The sequence below is a fragment of the Macadamia integrifolia genome, chromosome 1 (assembly GCF_013358625.1).
Source record: "Macadamia integrifolia cultivar HAES 741 chromosome 1, SCU_Mint_v3, whole genome shotgun sequence".
Lineage (NCBI taxonomy): Eukaryota > Viridiplantae > Streptophyta > Magnoliopsida > Proteales > Proteaceae > Macadamia > Macadamia integrifolia.
The window spans coordinates 18308924-18328372 of record NC_056557.1 but is presented as its reverse complement, the minus strand read 5'-3'; the positions used below and the strand labels follow the sequence as shown (position 1 = coordinate 18328372).

The following is a 19449-nucleotide window of genomic DNA, read 5'->3' as shown; positions in this document are numbered from 1 at the left end:
GGGTTTAAGTGCGAGTGTACATACAGTGTGTCACTATTGGTTGATTTGGAACAAAATCAATGTCAATCGTATACATTTGTCAGTCCCTTGAGTTGAGGGTCCTAGTCAGTGTAGTTATGCATTAGAGTGTTGATACACCAATGGTTGATGTTTCTTTTGACTATATATCGGTGCGCTTAATTTACAATGTTTTACCGTATACGAAAGGATTACCCAACATGGATTCTGGTGCCTTAATTCTATGTATCAAATAGAGATGATGTCTGAAATTGATTAATGCAAATCAAAATCCGATGGAATTTTTGTAAATTATCTGCAAAGTGTTCAAAATTAGTATTATTTATTAATATTTATTTTCACAAATAATTTCAGAAAATGTTTTTTACTAGTACAATCAGAATTACAGAAAATCTTTGAAATTTGAATTTCAATAGATTGGGGTTATGACAATAAATTCTTACATGCCCTATTGGTAAATACCACATTGAGAATGTGATATTGACCGGAGGGTAAAATCCATCCCAATGGGATCTTAACTATTTTTCCAATTGGTTCTATCCATTATAGTATTATAGCTCTTTGTCATTATATATGACGAGATATTCGTTGACTTGATTGGTTCCTCTCTCTCTCTCTCTCTTAGTTAACGCACTTTCCCTCCCATCTCTCAATTGACCTCTCCGCTTCTCTTAGATTGTGAGGTATGCACTAAGGTTTTATAAAAATCCTAAAAGGAACTAATAGTCATAACTGATGGAAACATCTTGCTACAATAGAGGAAGAACCTAATACGAAATGGCTAAGGCCGTGTGGAGGACTTGCACTTGTTAGCCTTAAGGTAACAACTTCTCTCCTCTTGTGGATTGATTTTTAAATGGTTATCCATATCGGTGGGATAATCCCCGTTTGTTCCCCCAATAGTTTTACATGAAGTGAACAAGGAGGTGAAACATTTTGTGCATAGAATGAAGAGGCTTTACGAAAATGGGTACCTTGCCTCACTTGTAGTTGGGATAATGCCCCCTTTCCACAGTCCATTAAGGAGGAAATAGTAGAATATTATGCCCACACTGGTGTAGAATTGCATCTATTAAGCCCAATTTCACCAAGATAGCATATAGGAAATTTCATTCAATCAATTTGATCATAAGCTTTATACGTATCTAGTTTGAAGCCTCCCAAGTATCCTTTGCCATCTTTTTCTTTTTTCATATGATGGAACACTTCTTGGGCAATAAGCACATTTTGGAGATATTCCTCCTTTCTACATTGACATATTCTATTTGGAGGCAACAATCTTGTCCAAGAATTTTTCAAAAAACACATTACATATGCTAATTGGTCTAAATTGATCCATTTCTTTTGCCTCATTTCTTTTGGATGAGAAGAATATGAGTTTGATTTAGTTCCTGAAAAAGGAAACAATATAAGGCTATGTTTGGTAATCATCCAAAAAACTGATGTTTTTACGTTCTATGGGGACAAAAAAAAAAAAAAAAGAACAGAATAAAGCATTTGGTATTTTTTTATTTTCTTTGAAAAAAAGAAAAAGCTAAAAACACAAAATGATGGACCGACAAAACCTTGTTCCGTCATCTTGGTTTCGTTTTAAATACAAAAAAAATGAATAATTAGGATAATCGTTCATGAAATAGATTCACCAAACACCAAATTTTTTTTTTAAAACGATATTTTAACACAGAAATTAAAAATTCTGTTTTCAACACAAAACGATGTTTCTAGAAGTGAATGATTACCAAACGTCGATTCATGCAAATATATAGTCCCATTGGATCCCAATGAGGTCGGAAGAATTTTGGGAACAGTCCATCTAACCCCAAACTTTCAAAAGTTTAGTGCTAAAAGCTGCCAGCTTCGCCTCCTCATCTGATTCGGAACAAACTCTTTGTTCTTTTCATCTATAAAATTTAGAGAGAGAAACTGTAAAGCTTGATAAATCCCAAGGGATCCTTGATGTATACAGAGACTGAAAGTAGTTTCTGATTTCCAAATCAATTTCTTCCTCCCCGTTCCAACCTTCTGCAATGCCGCTACTGCCGATGAAGCAGCAAATTGTAAATCCTTCTGAGCTACTATTTCCAATTCAACCAATTGAGTATACCAATTCACTCATACCATTTTAGGTAATCTTTTCACTTTGGTTAATTGAGTAAAGTGTCGCTTTGTCTTTTGATTTAGTTTTTTAAGATTTAATTTATGCTTGTGGTTTGATTTGAATGGCTTCTCTCTAATATCTTCTTTTCTCAATCTCCTTTGCATGGCACGGATTTCTGCTAATTTCCCCATTACCAGCCTATTAGCAGAAAAGAGAGAGAGAGAGAGAGAGAGAGCGGACGTGACAGGTGATCGATCGAGACTCGAGAAAGATATTCCGGCGCAGGTACGCTTTCTCCTCTTCTTTTCAAAAACTGATCGAAAACATTTAGTTCCGCATGTTATGAAAGAAGTAGAAGAAAAACTTCTTTCTGGTTCAAGGTCCTAAGATTTTGACATTAGTCATTAAAGCTGAAACCACAAAACCCTTAATTCTCAGCTGGATTGCAATTGTATCTTGGTCCTTTCACTTATCTGTTAAAGATTACAGATAATTTGATTCAAAGGGTTGAGAAGGTGTCTTAAGCTTCCAAATTCTAGAGGCAGTCTTGTTGCTTCAACAGGGAGCTTTACCATATTGCTTGAATTTGCAGAATTGGTGCAAATAAGCCCCCTACACACAAGAAGACAATCTATTGCTTGCAAGGGAGAAATTCTTTTCTAAGGCTGCACTCTGTCCCTAGTTGATATATAATTTTTTTGATAGCAGTAGCAAGTCCTAGTGTCTGATAATCTAAGGAGATCTCTTCACAGCCAAGAATTTCAGGCATATCTTCCACAATGCCAGCAGAAAAGACTTGATTCTTGGAACAATTAGCTACCAACCTTGAGAGCATGGTACATTCTATTGACAAGATTTGCATTCTTGTTGTGATTTCGTCTCCCTACATCGAGACACACTTGGGAATGTTCAATGAATTCATTGACCAATATAGAAGCTAGAAGAGTCTCTCTGTCTTGATAATTGTTTGCCAGGAAAATGCGATGCTGGAAAATCTAGTGATCTGTCTAATCTGGGACTCCTATCTCCGTCTTTGTTTGTCAGTCATTATAATAATTATAGGCAGATTATTACCCTGCTCTGTTTTCTGGGGTTTCCCCTGCAACTGGCCTTCGTACTATTTACACCTTGCTTAAAATATAGTTTCTGCCCCGGACCTGGTTAAAATGCCTAGGAAATTCTGCTTCTGAAGTCCCATATCAGATTGAGACTGTTTGAGTGAGTTACGGCTTATTCTTTTGATGAGGGTCACCACTGTATTTCTGTTTCTGTAGTCGGTTGAAGATGACACTGTTAGGTTTGGAATTGTCATTTGTGCACCTGTCCCCATGCACTTTGATGTCGGCTCTTCGCCACTTGGGGCTGTAGTGTGTTCCATGGGTTGGGCTGTTCACCCATTAAAGCAGTGTTCTAAAAATGTCGAGGTATTTCAAATTGTTTGTTGACGCAGACAAAGTCTGGGAAAACCTTTGAAATGATTTCAATATTGGCCTTGGACATATAGTAGTTACAAATTGAATCTCTTTAGAAAGAAGTCCGCAGTACTACTCCATCACCACTCTCCCCTGGCTCCTTTTAATTAGGTTAAGGAAAATATGAGGCGATCTCATTAAAGAGAACATTCTAGGATACATCTAGTATCTTGAATTTCACGTTATAGCATAAATACCCGGACTGAGCATTTCCAATAAAAAAAAAGTGGTTGCCATGGGGGACAATTTCTCTCTTAACTGCACAAGAATATGAACAAAACACGTGGATCTAAACACTCACTCCTATTAAAATTACAAATATGCCCCTGACCACTAAAAGTGGTCCTCTTTAGTCCTCTCTTTATTTTACATTCCGTAATCACACTCCACCTAGGTAGCTATTCTCAATTTAATCCTATGTCAGTTTCCCTCTTCCAAAAGGACCCCCAAATGCTCAATATATTTACAGAATTTCCATTTCCTCTTATATTTGTTCTTATTATTCATTTGGGTGGGCCATAATTGGGGTTACTGAACCTGGGATTGCATCACTCTCTCTCCTCCCTGACCATGTAGGTCCCTTGTATACCAACAATAACACACTCCCTCCTGTGTGCCCATTGGCTTGGTGTGTGAGTTTGCCAATATACATTGGCTGTTTGGGATTCTTTCCCAACTACAATAGGTTCCAACGAATGATGGGAGGGTAAGAAGGAGAATGAGGAGCAGATGGAATGGAAGAAGGATGAAACCCTTTGTTAGAATAGGGGTTAAGTGTGCCACAGGGGCACATTGGGACTTTCCCCCCTCCACCGACCCTATTTAGAGTGGGGCGGCTGGATGGGGGATATACTTGTAATTGGGTTATACTTTTTGACTTGTACTCCCATTATGACTTTATTTTACATATTATAAATAAAGGGCTTGTGTGATCAGTTAGAACACACAAGCATGCTCCCTATTCATACCATTAACGTCGTATCAAAGCCTAATTTCTAATCTAAGTTTCCAGTTTCTAGCCCTTCTTCTCTCCTTCAAGAATCGCAAGCCTCCATTCCCTTCCCTTCCATCACCCTTGTTAGCCTCCATCTTCTCTTACCTTTGTCTCCTTAACTTCCCATAGGGCAGCACTAATGAGGTGATTCCTACGAATCTAGTGGCTGCTTATGAACTAAAACATGAAACCTTTGCAAAAAAATCAGGGTTCTTCACCCTCTGCAATTTTTTATTCTTCTACTTTTAGGGAATGTGGTTTCTACCTCTTTAAAGAACACACCTCTACCTCTTGAAGATTAAGTTCAGCAGCCTAGAAGGACTCATTACTACTTGCAACTTGCAAGATTGAAGATCAACACTCATTGATTTTTGCAAAAATAGGGTTTTGGAAGAAAACCCTAACCAAATCGATTTTTGAGAATCCCTCCTCAGATATAGTTGATTTTTGAGGAGATCATCCTCACCCTTAAAGAGGAGATCGACCAGACTTGTGGCCCAATCTGCATAGTCTTTGAAGCAATCTCCCCTTTTCTTTGATATGTATAGTTTTCTCCTAAAACCCTAATTTGCCTATCTCAATAGTTCATCAAAATCAAATATAATTTGGAGGAGTGACTCACTATCCTTACTGGGCAATTTGATTCAAGTATAAACCTTTTCTGACAGCTGGTTTTGAATATCTGGTATTTCTCTCGCTCATTGTTGATTTTTTACTGATTCAATCATGTCTGAAGTAACTACTGTAACCTTTGGATTTGATGGACAAAGTCGCAATGACTACATGCCTTTTGGGACTAGTTTTGTGAAATTGGAGGGTCTAATTACTTCGTCTGGTCTAGATCTACCTATCTTACCATTGCTGGTAGAGGTCTTATTGGACACATTACAAGAAAGTTAAAGAAACCATCTATTGAAGGTACCTCTCAAGATAAATGGGTCACTAATGACTCTTTGGTAATGACTTATTTAATTGGTTCTATTCATCAACAAGGGAATGATGTTCAGGTATTTGATCATCGTAAGAAGGTTCGTACCACTACCCAGCAGGTACTCTGTGTCCAAATATTATGCTGAACTTCGAACTCTATGGTATGAATTGGACCACTTTGCAATTTATCATCCCACTAATGTTAAAGATGGTATTGCTTACACCAAATATGTGGATAAATTAGGGTGTATGATTTCTTGGCTTTGTCTGAATGTTGAGTATGATCAGATTCGTGTTCAGGTGCTTAGCAATTCTGCTTTCCCTATGCTGGAATAGTCCTTTGCCCTGGTTTATACGGTGGAATGTCGTCGTAACTTTGCTTCAGACTCCCACTTGAAAAATCAGCCCTACAGACAGGATCCACTACTACCTCTGAGGGAGCTAATCGAACTGGTGATACCACCAAGGAGATTGTTAAATTTGAAAACTGCCACGAGCCATACCATATGAAAGCCAACTGTTGGAAGCTCCATGGAAAACCCACTGATTTTGAGGCAAAGCGTGCTTGTGGTCGATTCAAAACCAAAGCCCATCAGGCTGAGATTGTGGGCACCCCACCTGCAACTGAGATAGGACTCTCCCAAGCTGAACTCCAGGCTTTCAAACGTATGCTCAAGGCTGCCAATTCTGTCACTTCAGGTTCTAATTTTGCTCACTCAAGTATTTTATATGATGGTCATTGTGCATCGGTCGTCTCCACTCCCTGGATCATTGACTCTGGTGCCATTGATCATATAACCGGTTCCTCTAGTTTATTTTATAGTATTCACCTACCTCAGGCAAAGATAAAGTTAGGATAACAGATGACACCTTATCATCTATCTCTGGAAAGGGTTCTGTTAAGTATTCTTCTTCTATCACTTTGGCTTCAACTTTACATATCCCAATTTTTGCTACTAACTTGCCATCTGTTAGTAGTCTTACTTGGGACCTAAATTGTGAAGTTACATTTTTTTCTTTTATATTGTATTTTTTGGGATCTGGTAATAGGGAAGGCGATTGGATGGGGTAAGGTGCAGGGTGGTCTTTATTTGTTTGATGATGGTTGTCTCCCTATGACTGCAATATTTACTACTCCTCATCAGCTATACTCTGCTTCTTCTGAATTGAATCAATGGCACTGTCATCTGGGACACCCACCAATTGGGACCTCTATCTCCTGTATTCTAGCTAAACAGACTCGTTCTAGTTATTTACCTTTAAATAAGAGAAGCTCTTCTATTTTTCATTTGGTTCACTTTGATGTATGGGGTCTGTCTCGTTGGACATCTATTTCTGAAAATAGATGGTTTGTGTCCTTTATTGAGTCACTCTAGAACTAGTTAGGTTTATATGATGCAACACAAAAGTGAATTGTTCAGTTGTTTTCAGCGATTCCATGAAATGATTCAGACTTATTTCAATGCCACTGAAAATTCTCCATGGTGGTGATGGCACAGAGTACGTAGGGGTTCAGTTTAAAAAATACATAGCTGATCATGGGATTCTTCATTAGACAAGCTATATTGGCACTCCTACTCATAATGGGTGGCTGAACGCAAAAATAGGCACTTGTTGGATATTGCTCGAGCCATGATGTTTGCTAGACAAGTTCTATCTCATTATTGGAGTGATGCTGTCCTTACAACAACTTACCTAATTAATCATATGCCAACTCGTGTCCTCAGGTCTTGAACTCTTGTTGAGGTTCTTCAAGGGACTACATCCTTCCTGGTGCCTCCAAAGACTTTTTGGTGTACCTGCTATGATAGGTATCATCATTTATTAGGAAAATTGGAACCTCAAAATACTAAGTGACCTTTTTGGGTTACTCTCCTACGCGAAAAGGATACAAGTGTTACCATCCTCCTACCCAATATACTATGGTAACAATGGATGTTGTGTTTTATGGATCTGTTGGTTACTACTCATCGTCACCTCTTCAGGGGGAGTTTGGCGTTACAAGTGAAGAAGAGATGACTTTGAATGTGCTTGCTCCACTAGTGTACTCATCATCTTCCATGCAGGATCCACATGCTCCACAAGACAGGGAGGGGATAAAGCCTATGATAGAGACTCATGTCCTTTTTGTTCCAACTCAGGGGGAGATTCTTATTGTTCCAACTTAGGGGGAGATGACTCCAGTCCGGAGAACCATTGGTGAATTCCAGAGACAAATTGATGACTCCACTCTTTAAGTTTATAATAGGGGACATACCAGAAATAAGCAACTTCAGACCATCACCACTACTGTAGCACCTACACACATCCCTTTGCCAACCCTGGATCCAGAACCGACTGAGTCTCATACTTCAGGTATAATTTCTCCTTCTAACCAATCTATTGCTCTTAGAAAAGGTATCAGGACTTGTACTCAACACCCTATATCTCATATTGTTTCATACCCCTTTTTCCTCCCATCATGCTTTTGTGTCTTCCCTTTCTTCTACTTATGTTCCCAAGAATTGTCAGGAAGCCCTTGTAGATAAAATGTGGAAGACCGCAATAGAGGAAGAAATGGATGCCTTTAAAAAGAATGCTACATGGGAACTTGTGACTTCCACTTGGGAAGAGATTTGTTGGCTGTGTGTGGGTGTTTGTGGTAAAACAGAAGGTTGACGGTTCTATGGATTAGTACAAGGCAAAGCTTGTGGCTAAAGGGTTCACTCAGATATATGGAATTGATCAGGAGATGTTTGTTCTAGTTGCCAAGTTGATCTCCGTGCGAGTGTTGCTCTTATGTGTTGTGAACCTAGGATGGGAACTCCAACAAGTTGATGTAAAGAATGCTTTCCTCCCTAGAGAGCTCGATGAGGAATACATATAGATATTCCACTAGGTTTCTCTAGTACAAGAACTCAAGTTAAGGTTTGTAAGTTGAAGCGTGCTCTCTATAGTTTAAAGCAGTCACCTTGAGCATGGTTTGGAAGATTTCACAAGGCTATTATATCTGTGGGTTATAAGTAGAGTAATGTTGATCACACAATGTTCATAAAGAGGTCTTGATGTAAATGCACATTATGGAAGAAGATATGAGAGGAAGAAGGGTCCAGCCAAGAAGGCCCAATCGACCTCCACTTAGACCACTTGAGTGGCTAAGTCATTAATTAGAAATAAGGGCCCATTGGGCCCATCGGTTAAGGGGTATTTAATTATTTTTGTTTTAATTAAGTAGAGGCCCATTGGGCTTATCGATTTAATTAAGTGGTATGTCCAGTCCAAATTGTCTTAGGACTCTATTTATTTTCTACTTAGGTTATTCCTACTCTTAGTATGAATGTACTTAGGAAGGTCCTGCCCTCTATATAGAGGAGCTTATGTAAACCTAATTTTCAGATTTGAATAAATAAAAGTTGCAGAGATTTGCTTAGAACAACTGAGATAGTTGTGGGTGAGAAGCCCTGGCCGAGATAGCCACTCCTCCCCCACTTTATTTTTTTTCTTCTCTCTTCTAATCCTATATTTGATCACCATTAATCCGCTGTTATTGGCTGCTACTGCTATTGTATTAATTATGCCCAGAAGTTCCAGAAATCCTGAGTTGATTAAGCAATCCTAGTTCTTTATTTTGTTTCTTCTCTCTTCTAATCCTATATTTGATCACCATTAATCCTCTGTTATTGGCTGCTACTGCTATTGTATTAATTATGCCCAGAAGTTCCAGAAATCCAGAGTTGATTAAGCAATCCTAGTTCTAACAGGAGAGGGGTCGATCAGCAAGGCATCTTCAGAGGTTATTCCAGGCTACCAGAGGGACCTTCGATCCCTGTTACAGCAGCAAGCATCAAGGCCAGCAGCAGCTATCAATATTTCCTTCAGTTTTTCTCTCTCCAAGGGCTGAAATCAAGATTCTGTGGATCTCTTCAACCAGCCATCAGAACCAGTTCAACTTTTTAGGTTTTTGTTGCCACAACAGGACCTACAATCGATCCAAGTTGCAACCCCATTGGAGCTGTTTTGAGCCAGCCACACCTCTCTCTTTGAACCCCAATCGCAAGTTTCTCTCTCCTACTTTTGGGTATGATTTTTAGGTGTGATTTGCCACTGTTTTGGGTTCTGTTTACTGTTGTACCTGCTGGGCATTGACTGTAACCTCTCCTTGGGTCTTATTCTTTCGTAATTGAATATCTTGTTGGGGAATTACTTTTATATTTGGGGTTATACTTGTCGGGGTTAGTAGTCTCTTACCTACTCCTACATTAGGTTTGGTGAGAAAGTTACTATGCTCATTTTCTATGTAGTTGACATCGTGGTAACAGGAAATGATAATACTGTGATTGATCATCTCAAGGGTTTTCTAGACAAAGAACTTGAAATAAAGAATCTTGGAAAGTTAAAGTATTTTCTTGGGATTGAAGTTGCCAGGTCTTCAAAATGCATCTTCTCTCTCAAAGGAAGTACATCCTTGATCACTGTCTGAGACAGGTATGTTGGGTTGTCATCCTTCTGATACTCCTATGGAAGCTAGTACCAGACTCAAGGAAAAAGAGGGTGAACTAGTTGATAAAGCCCGCTACTAACGGTTGGTAAGGAAACTAATATCTCTCTCTCATACACGACCTGATATTGTTGTGGCTGTGATTTTGGTTAGTCAGTTTATACATGATCCTTATTCCTCTCATATGGAAGTAGTTGTGTATCTTACGATACTTGAAGTCAGCTCCAGGGAAAAGGATCATTTTATCACTTCATGATCATCTTCTAATTGAAGTTTATACTGATGTTGATTGGGCTGGTTCACCTAATAGAAAGTCCATCTCTAGTTATTGTACGTTTGTAGGCGGGAACTTTGTCACTTGGCGCAACAAGAAGCAGAATGTGGTGGCTAGATCTAGTGCTGAAGCAGAATTTCGTGCCATAACACAGGGGATTTGTGAGTTATTGTGGTTGCGTACACTTTTAGATGATATTGGTATACCTGTTCGTCTTCCTATGATGCTTTACTATGATAACAAGGCTGCTATCAATATTATTCATAATCTAGTATCGCATGACCAAACCAAACACGTGGAGATTGACAAACACTTCATCAAAGAGAAGTTGGATATTAGTTTGATTTGTGTTCCTTTTGTGAAGTCTGGTGATCAACTAGTTGATATGGTCACTAAGGGTTTGGTTTGAAAGATGTTTCATCCTAGTTTAGTCAAGTTGGGCATGTGCAACATCTACACACCAACTTGAGGGGGAGTGTTAGAATTGGGATTAAGTGTGCTGTAGGGTGATGCGGATCCAGATTCCAATGACTGAAATCGGATCGCTTAGGGCCCAAAAATGACTAAAAATCTTAAATTTAATGGTTGAGGGGTATTCTTGCATTTTTAGAAACAAGCAGGGCTTTAAAAGTAATTAGATGGCAGCTAGGTAGTTTTAGAACTGAAAATAAAACATAAGGGCATTATTCTGGGATTTTAAAGAAAATAGGTTAAAAGAATGTAAATAAAGGAATCATCATCTTCAACCTTAGGTAACGTTAGAGAACAAGACGTTAGAAACGAAACCTCTTGTTGGCTTCGATCGGCAGAGCTCTTTCAATTGTAATCCAATCAAACCGAAACTTTGGGAGAGGGATCGGAACTCAGATTGCTCTTGATTACAACCAATATCAGTTCAGAAGGAGAAGCTACAGCCTCGGGGAGGATCCTGCTACCTGAACCTGCCGGAAGACTCAAATCTGAGTTCTGGTTTTCAGATGTTATATCCGCTGACTCGCAAAAGCTTGGGATGGAAGCTAGGGTTTAAATTGCCCCAAGGGGAAGCACTTCTGCCCCAAATTTCAGGTTGATGGCCGCAGAAACGAAGGAGTTCGAACTCCTTCACTGGCTGCCAGTGCTGCCTGGACTGAACCAGAAAAAAGAACAAGCAAACCAGAAAAGAAGAAGAATAATAGAAGGAAAAGAAAACAGGGGAAAAGAAGCAGATGAGAAGAGAAAAAATCAAACTAATAGAGAGGAAGAAAGAAGAATATCAGAGAAATAAAAAAAGGGGAAGATAAAGAGAATCGGCAGCCATGGTTTCAAAACGAAGAAAAAAAACCTTCAAATTTCTATTCTTCAAAATCTAAAACTGAACTTCTCCATCGTTTACATGTCCAATATAAAGGAAAAAAATCAAACAATTAATGGAAACTACTTGAAAGGAGACTATTCTAAAATTAGAAGCTAACTAATTTAAAAAGAAATTATTTCTAAAACAAAAGAAAATCAAATCAAAAGATATTGTTTTTTTTTCTAAGTCCATCGTGCATCTGCATCAACTCTCCCGGTCTTAAAAGAACTCGACTCCGTCGAGTTAGGTCGTGCTCCCAAGATTCCCTTGTAAATCGCTCGTCGATGAGGTGGCACATATCTCGAAACAGAAGATGGAAACACAACACCAAGAGGAGGGAGAGTAGGCTGACATGTCACTGGAGCTGGAGCAGGAGTCAGTCGACGACGTGGCATGTCTGATAATGCGTGTGGCCTTATTAAGTACATACGACCTCCTTGCTTCACCTTGATGGTATTCCGTGCGCCATCATAGAGAATGCCTGCATATCGCTGCCAAGGTCGCCCTAGAAGAATGTCGCAGTATGCCAATGGGGTGACCAAACAGGTGACATGGTATTGTATCGGCCCAAATTGTAAGTGTACTTGAACAACTGTAGTGGCCTCTTCTCGACCTGTGGGTCCAAAACTTCGCACGTGAATCTTCTTAAAAAGCTGCTTCTGTGGAAGGTTGTGTGCTCGAACAAATTCAGCAGATATGAAGTTTGCTTCTGCCCCAGTATCAACAACTGCATGAACATCAGTATGGTCGGAGCCGTGCAGGAGAGTACCCTTCTGTCTGAGGAGAGGAGCCTTATCAACTAGTCTATTCGAAAAAGATGAAAGGCTAGCTGAATGAGCTTCTACATCCTCATCTTCATCATCGACAATATCATCGTCCTCGAGGGGATAAAGATATAAATGAAATTCATTTCTTTCTTCTCTGTCGGTTGCTTCTCTGCTACGTTCACAGAACGAGTTCTGTTGGGACACTTGTTGGAATAGTGACCCTTCTCGCCACAACTATGGCATATGATATTCTTCGCCCCAACACTATCATTGTTGAACTCTAACCTTTTTTCTTCAACTCTGTGAGCTTATGGCTTCTTTTCCTATATACGTGGTGGAGGTCTATAAACTGAAGAAGTCTTGAGCATACCCTTCCAATAAATGGACTTCTCTTCAGCTGTCTTGGCATGAGCCGCAGCCACATCAACAGACTTGAAATCAGTGTTAGCCAATTCAAGTTGAATCTCAGTACTTAACCAACTGATATATCGCATCACCCGTTGTTGGTCTGTTTCCTGAAGTCGACACCTTGAAGACAGTTTGTGGAATTCAAGGGTGTAGGAATCCACATCCTTGTTACCTTGTTGCAAATTAAGCAATTTATGGAACATTACCTTTTCATAATTAAGGGGAACAAATTTTTCAGTCAAGATTTGCTTCATGACCTCCCAATTGGTAACGGGTCCTGACAAACCTTGCATGTAGTACATCATCCCACCATGAACATGCATACCCAATAAACTTGATGATGATGAGTTCACACTTCTTCACGTCTGGAAGAGACTTATACGCAAAAATTCTCTCCACTTTGGTAAGCCAGTCAAGAAATTCCTCAGGTCCTTTTTCACCACTGAACACGGAACCTCAACTTTGATGCCATAGTCTCTGTTAGAAAATTACCGAGTAACATCCTGGGGAACAACTGGATCAAGTTGCTGCCTCTGAGGTGTATCTTCGATCCCTAAAGTGTTGAGCTGAGGAGGTAATGTAGAGGATCCTTTTTCAGCTCGCTTGTCGGACCTCTTCATAAAGGCAATAATCTCTTCTATAAACTTATCAAACTTGGCTTTAGTCCTCTCAAGCCTAGCATCAGTATTCTGTTGGTTCTCGGCTAACTCGCGACACAATTTGTGCAACTCAACATTGGTGATGTGACCTGTCATGATTAGAAAAACTGCAGGAAAATTGGCTCTGATACCACTTGATGCGGATCCAGATTCCAATGACCGAAATCGGATCGCTTAAGGCCCGAAAATGACTAAAAATCTCAAATTTAATGGTTGAGGGGTATTCTTGTAATTTCAGAAACAAACAGGGCTTTAAAAGTAATTAGATGGCAGCTAGGTAGTTTTAGAACTGAAAATTAAACATAAGGGCTTTATTCTGGGATTTTAAAGAAATAGGTTAAAAGAATGTAAATAAAGGAATCATCATCTTCAACCTTAGGTAATGTTAGAGAACAAGACGTTAGAAACGAAACCTCTTGCTGGCTTCGATCGGCAGAGCTCTCTCAATTGTGATCCAATCAAACCAAAACTTTGGGAGAGGGATCAGAACTCAGATTGCTCTTGATTACAACCAATATCAGTTCAGAAGGAGAAGCTACAGCCTTGGGGAGGATCCTGTGACCTGAACCTGCCGGAAGACTCAAATCTGAGTTCTGGTTTTCAGATGTTATATCCGCTGACTCGCAAAAGCTTGGGATGGAAGCTAGGGTTTAAATCGCCCCAAGGGGAAGCACTTCTGCCCCAAATTTCAGGTTGATGGCCGCAGAAACGAAGGAGTTCGAACTCCTTCACTGGCTGCCAGTACCGCCTGGACTGAACCAGAAAAAAGAACAAGCAAACCAGAAAAGAAGAAGAATAATAGAAGGAAAAGAAAACAGGGGAAAAGAAGCAGATGAGAAGAGAAAAAATCAGACTAATAGAGAGGAAGAAAGAAGAAAAGGGGAAGATAGAGAGAATCGGCAGCCATGGTTTCAAAACCAAGAAAAAAAACCTTCAAATTTCTATTCTTCAAAATCTAAAACTGAACTTCTCCATCGTTTACATGTCCACTATAAAGGAAAAAAATCAAACAATTAATGGAAACTACTCGAAAGGAGACTATTATAAAATTAGAAGCTAGCTAATTTAAAAAGAAAATCAAATCAAAAGATATTGTTTTTTTTTCTAAGTCCATCGTGCATCTGCATCACAGGGGCACGTTGGGACTTCTCCCCCCCCCCCTCTACCTACCCTATTTGGAGTGGGGCGGTTGGATGGGGGGATATACTTGTAATTGGGTTATGATTTTTGACTTGTACTCCTATTATGACTTTATTTTACATATTATAAATAAAGGGCTTGTGTCATCAGTCAGAACACACAAGCATTATCCCTATTCATACTGTTAACACCCTTCATATCCACATATCAGAGTAGTAGTTCCAACCAAGGTTTGAAAACTCTCCGAAATCTCGGATGTTTTGGTATTTTTTTTTACCGAGATGAAATGGCACACAAAATATTAAAGTACATAATTTTGGTCATCTCAGTCACATTTCTGTCATTTCGGTAATTCGTTTCGAAATTTCACTCATTTCGGCCAAAAAATGCACTATTTCGTCAAAATTTCGGCCATCTCGGTCATTTCATTTCGCTTATTTGCTAGTTCTTCAGCCATGGTTTTGAAACCACCGAAACACTGAAATGAAACGAGTTCTTGAACCTTGGTTCCAGCAGACCTAGATAAAAGGGGGGATTAATGTTTTTCTGATATTTGAAATATCAATAAAAGTGCCGGGCAATAATCTTTCTAGAATGAACCACTCTATGAAGTTCCCCTACCTTTATTAGGAATCAGATTCGTTACTCCATCTCCCTTGTCTAGTATATGAGAGTAGATCCCTCCCCCATTCTTATATTTCCTCTTATTAGGGTTCCTACTAGGTGTTGAGAAGTGTTTCTGTGCTGACATTTTTGTAATGTATTTTCTTGTCCTTCAGAAAGAGAGAATGAACAAAGCAGGGGGAGTGGGAATTGGAGTTGGTGGTGGCAGTGGGCCAACAGCGGCAGCAGCTGCAGCTGCAGCTCAGAAGCAGAAAACTCTGTTGCAGAGAGTGGACACTGACATAACCGTCATGGTTGACAATTTCAGTCATTTGATTGGTGTTGCTAGGGTACATCGTTCATCTTTTTCTATCCCATAACTTTTTCCCCCCCTTTTTGTTTAATAATGAATTTAACAAATTTCTGAAATGCTTCATTTCATATTGTTTCTTTCTTAATTAACTCAATAGTCATTCTTGCCTCTAGAGTTCTGAATCTTCACTAACAGACCAAGCTTGTTTAATTCTACCAAAGACTTATTATCTGATTTTGTCATTTAACTTGGAAAGCTAAAGTTGTGTTTTCTCAAGTCAACCCGTCCCTTGGGTTGAACTAATGCCTTTCCTGGGTCATGCATTACCACAACCCCTAAACCAATCACTTACATTGCATTTCATCAGCTGACAATGAAAAACTGAATTTATCCTTTTTGGTGTTAGTTACAATTTCTTTTAGCCATTTATGAGATTGTAATGTTAAGTGCATTGTGACAGTTGGAAACTTTCTAAAAAGGATTGTGGAAGGGAAAAATGGCAAGCACTGTGGTCTTGTTACATGGTCAATTAATATGCTGAATTTTCTGTTTATTGGTCTGGGAGGTACTGCATGAAGATGATTAACTGGACTGCATTCCATTTGGTAATTTATTTTTTTAATCACTAGCTCTTCGCCACAGGCCCACCAATTATGTGGCATGTCAAATTGAAAGGTTTTCAGGCAAGGAGTTTATCAATACATATAACAACCAGGTCATGATAAGATAAAGATGTTCATCTGACTGAACAGACCAGAATGAAGAAGGTTTTCTTTGCATGTTAATGCTCCATTTCTACAGGCAACAATTGAAGAGACTGCAATTATGGAGATTTATTGTCACTGCTTGAGCTGTTTCTTCATTTCATGCTAACCTTAAACTCTCACCTGAACATATTATAATCCTTCCTGAATTTTGTACATAAGACTTTGATTTCATAATTTCCTCTCCTCTCAGACATTTAACAATCATGCCTGAACTTGGGACATGAAGTCTGATCCTCTGTTAACCTGTTGATGTGGCAAAAGAAAGTTGTCCTGAGGAGGAGGTTGCCACGGGAATAAATTTCAGGGTAATGTGGTGAGCAAAAACTCCCATGTGCCAGTATTTTCAAGATCATAGAAAATCAAGAATACAGGCTCCTGGATTGGTAGGTTTGGTAAGAAATTTCCTGGACACCTGAAACCTGTCCATGTGTCATGGTATCTGGTACATAACCCCGGAAATACTAGTTGAATCGTTCAGTTCAGTAAGAATCTTGCCACCTCTACATTCATCATGCATGTCCATCATCTCGCCGGTGTGTGCAGTGCCATTGTGTGTTGCCGCCTCATCTATCGCTTCATGTTTCTATAGTTCTGCAGCTTTATGAAGGTAATGTACCAAAATAGTAGATTCTATAGCCGTTTCACTGAAATCAATTGCGTGATGTAATTGTGAAACATTGATGGAAAATCACTGCTATATGCAACGCTGATTGGCATGTGGTCTGACAGCTAGTACGGGTCATGGCTAGGTTTAAGGAAACTCATGTGGCACTTCTAGACTACATCTTGTATGGATCTATAAAGGTGATTATTTTCATTTTTCTTGGGTTGAAACATACATAAAGGGCAAAAAAAAAAAAAATATGACTGGGGAGTGCTTGCTGAAGGAGCCGTTTTTTCAAATGACCATCTTGAATCAGGTTGTGTGGAGCGTGGACCATACACTAGACTGGGTTCAATTACTTGACATGCTTCATTTAATAGGTCCGAGTCCACCACTGAATGCGTCCTATCTGAGAGATTGCCAGGGCTGTAATCTGATCAGATGGGGCATGCAGATTATAGTGGAGACCTCAGTGGTTCTTTTTCAACCCAACTCATTGAACCAATCCAGCTACTTGAGGTTGGCTACTGAATCTTATGGGTTTCTAGAAGCCTTAGCCTTAACTAATTAGGTTTCATAAATCCAAACGTGCCAGATTCACAGTGAAGTAAAGAAACAAAATTTAGAATATTCAAGATGTCAGAAGATCAAGGGTTGTGTTCTTGTTCAAAGACTGGTCGAGTCCTCTATTTGGAGAGGAGAATATGATATTAGAACTTGGAGCCAATCTGATTGTCTGATCTAGAAATATTGGGGAACCATAGGATTCCAGATTTAGGGTTTCCATATTAGTAAATGAAACCATATTTATAGAGAACCAAACTGTTATTAAGCAGATTATCAAAACAGCAACAAACCTCAGTAACAGTAACAGAAATATCAATCTGAACTTGAAATCAAGATTGGAGATCAGAATTGAAGATTTCAGAACATTTGAGCAGCAATAAAACTCTAAAGAATCAATTTTCAAATTTAGAATTTTGAACTATGAACAGATTGAGAACTTAATTTGGTTGATGAATCTGAAAATCATAATTGAAAACGTTCAAAGATTTTCAGAAAATCCTACTAAGAAAAGGATTCTTTGAAAAATAGTTCAAAGATGGAATGTTGAAACTATGAATCAATGAAAGCATGAAGTACGATTGCTGTATGTAAATGGATCTGGGTTCTATGGTGTATTGATGGAGAAAACTCAAATTCACCCAAGTATGGTATGCATATGAACTGAGAAAGAATTATACATACTAACTTGATTTTCTGGACTGAATGGTGAAAAAGGAGGAGGATGGAAGAAAGGTAGAAGGATATGGACTAAGCTTCCCGCCTGGAACTAAGTTGGAATCCACCAACCAGACTTAGCATCTCACCAAAGGTTGCTCTGCATCTCATAGAAGCTATTCTGAACCACACAGAACAAGAGGCAAATATTCGTCAAACACGTGTGCCTCTATGGATGGGTGTATATATATATATATATATATGCTTTCAAAATATGATTCCTAACATGACTAGAAATATCCTAAACCAACTTGTAATTAGACTAACTACTTAATTTGACCAATAAAAGGCTTAAAACAGTTCCAAAACTGGCTCAAAAACCTCCATCTGTGTTTGGAGGTTCTAAATCAACTAGGACTTGGCACAATGGAAGTAAATCAATTCATAACAGAATTGGACTTATAGATTCTTATTCCAGCCTGAACTAGGATACATAAACATAATCAAAATAGGAAAAGGAACTGAAAACAAAACTCTACTTAATAGAACTCTATAGTAGATTAGGTATAGGATTCCCAGTGAGACTAGGATTCCTGGTGAAACTAAAAGAAATTCTGAAGTTCCGGAAACCGCAAGCTATTCTTCTCCTGGCTTCACTACTGGTGCCTAGATACTGCGCCAGAGTCCAGTTATGAAGTTCTTCTCTTTAAGGTCAAATTTTCCACTAGATCATTTGCAGCCATGTTTCTTGTCCCTTCAACCCAGCTCATCTTTGGCCTTCTTTCTGTTTTAGTACCTTGAATTTGCCACCTATCTATTCCACTGGTGTATTGGTTAGTCACCATTGCACATGGCTAAACTACCTCAATCAAATTTCCATCATCTTTTCACCTATTGGTGATGCTCCTAATTTCTCTTATGTATTCGTTTCTGATACCAGCCTTCTTAGTCTTGCTACTCATTTGTCTTAACATTCTAAAAAGCTCTTCTCCACTTGATCCATCTTGCTGAAATTTGAATGAACATCCTTTTCAATCTCTACTTCCTTATCTATGATTAAATGAAGATACTTAAGCCATAGGTTGTGACCATCTGGTCTTTCTACCTTTTGATTATCAGTCTCTTAGGTGTGATCAATTCAGTGGTTGGGTCTTGATGCTGTACATGAGATACAAGTGATATAATTCCCAAGATTGTGTAGACTCCATTGCCTCCATTTCTCATATATGGAAGAACCATGTTTTCATCTAATGGTAATGAGAAACGACTTTGAAGTTTGACGAGTAGAATAATGCTGGAATTTATTTATTTTTTGGATGAATAAATAAATTCATTACCAAAGGAGAAAATAATATACAAATGAGGGGGGGG

The 19449-nt window shown here is 38.9% G+C and overlaps 1 protein-coding gene across 1 annotated transcript in view; it reads left to right on the top strand.

Annotated features, from left to right (window-relative positions):
• Positions 1-1750: 1750 nt before the first annotated feature.
• Positions 1751-19449, top strand: part of LOC122081031 (mediator of RNA polymerase II transcription subunit 22a-like) — a gene marked incomplete in the record, with an annotated part of 41733 nt that continues 24034 nt past the window's right edge. Inside the window, 4 exon segments of the mRNA XM_042647973.1 lie at positions 1751-2144; positions 2314-2401; positions 9253-9569; positions 15350-15523. Coding sequence (XP_042503907.1) covers positions 15359-15523 — 165 coding nt within the window.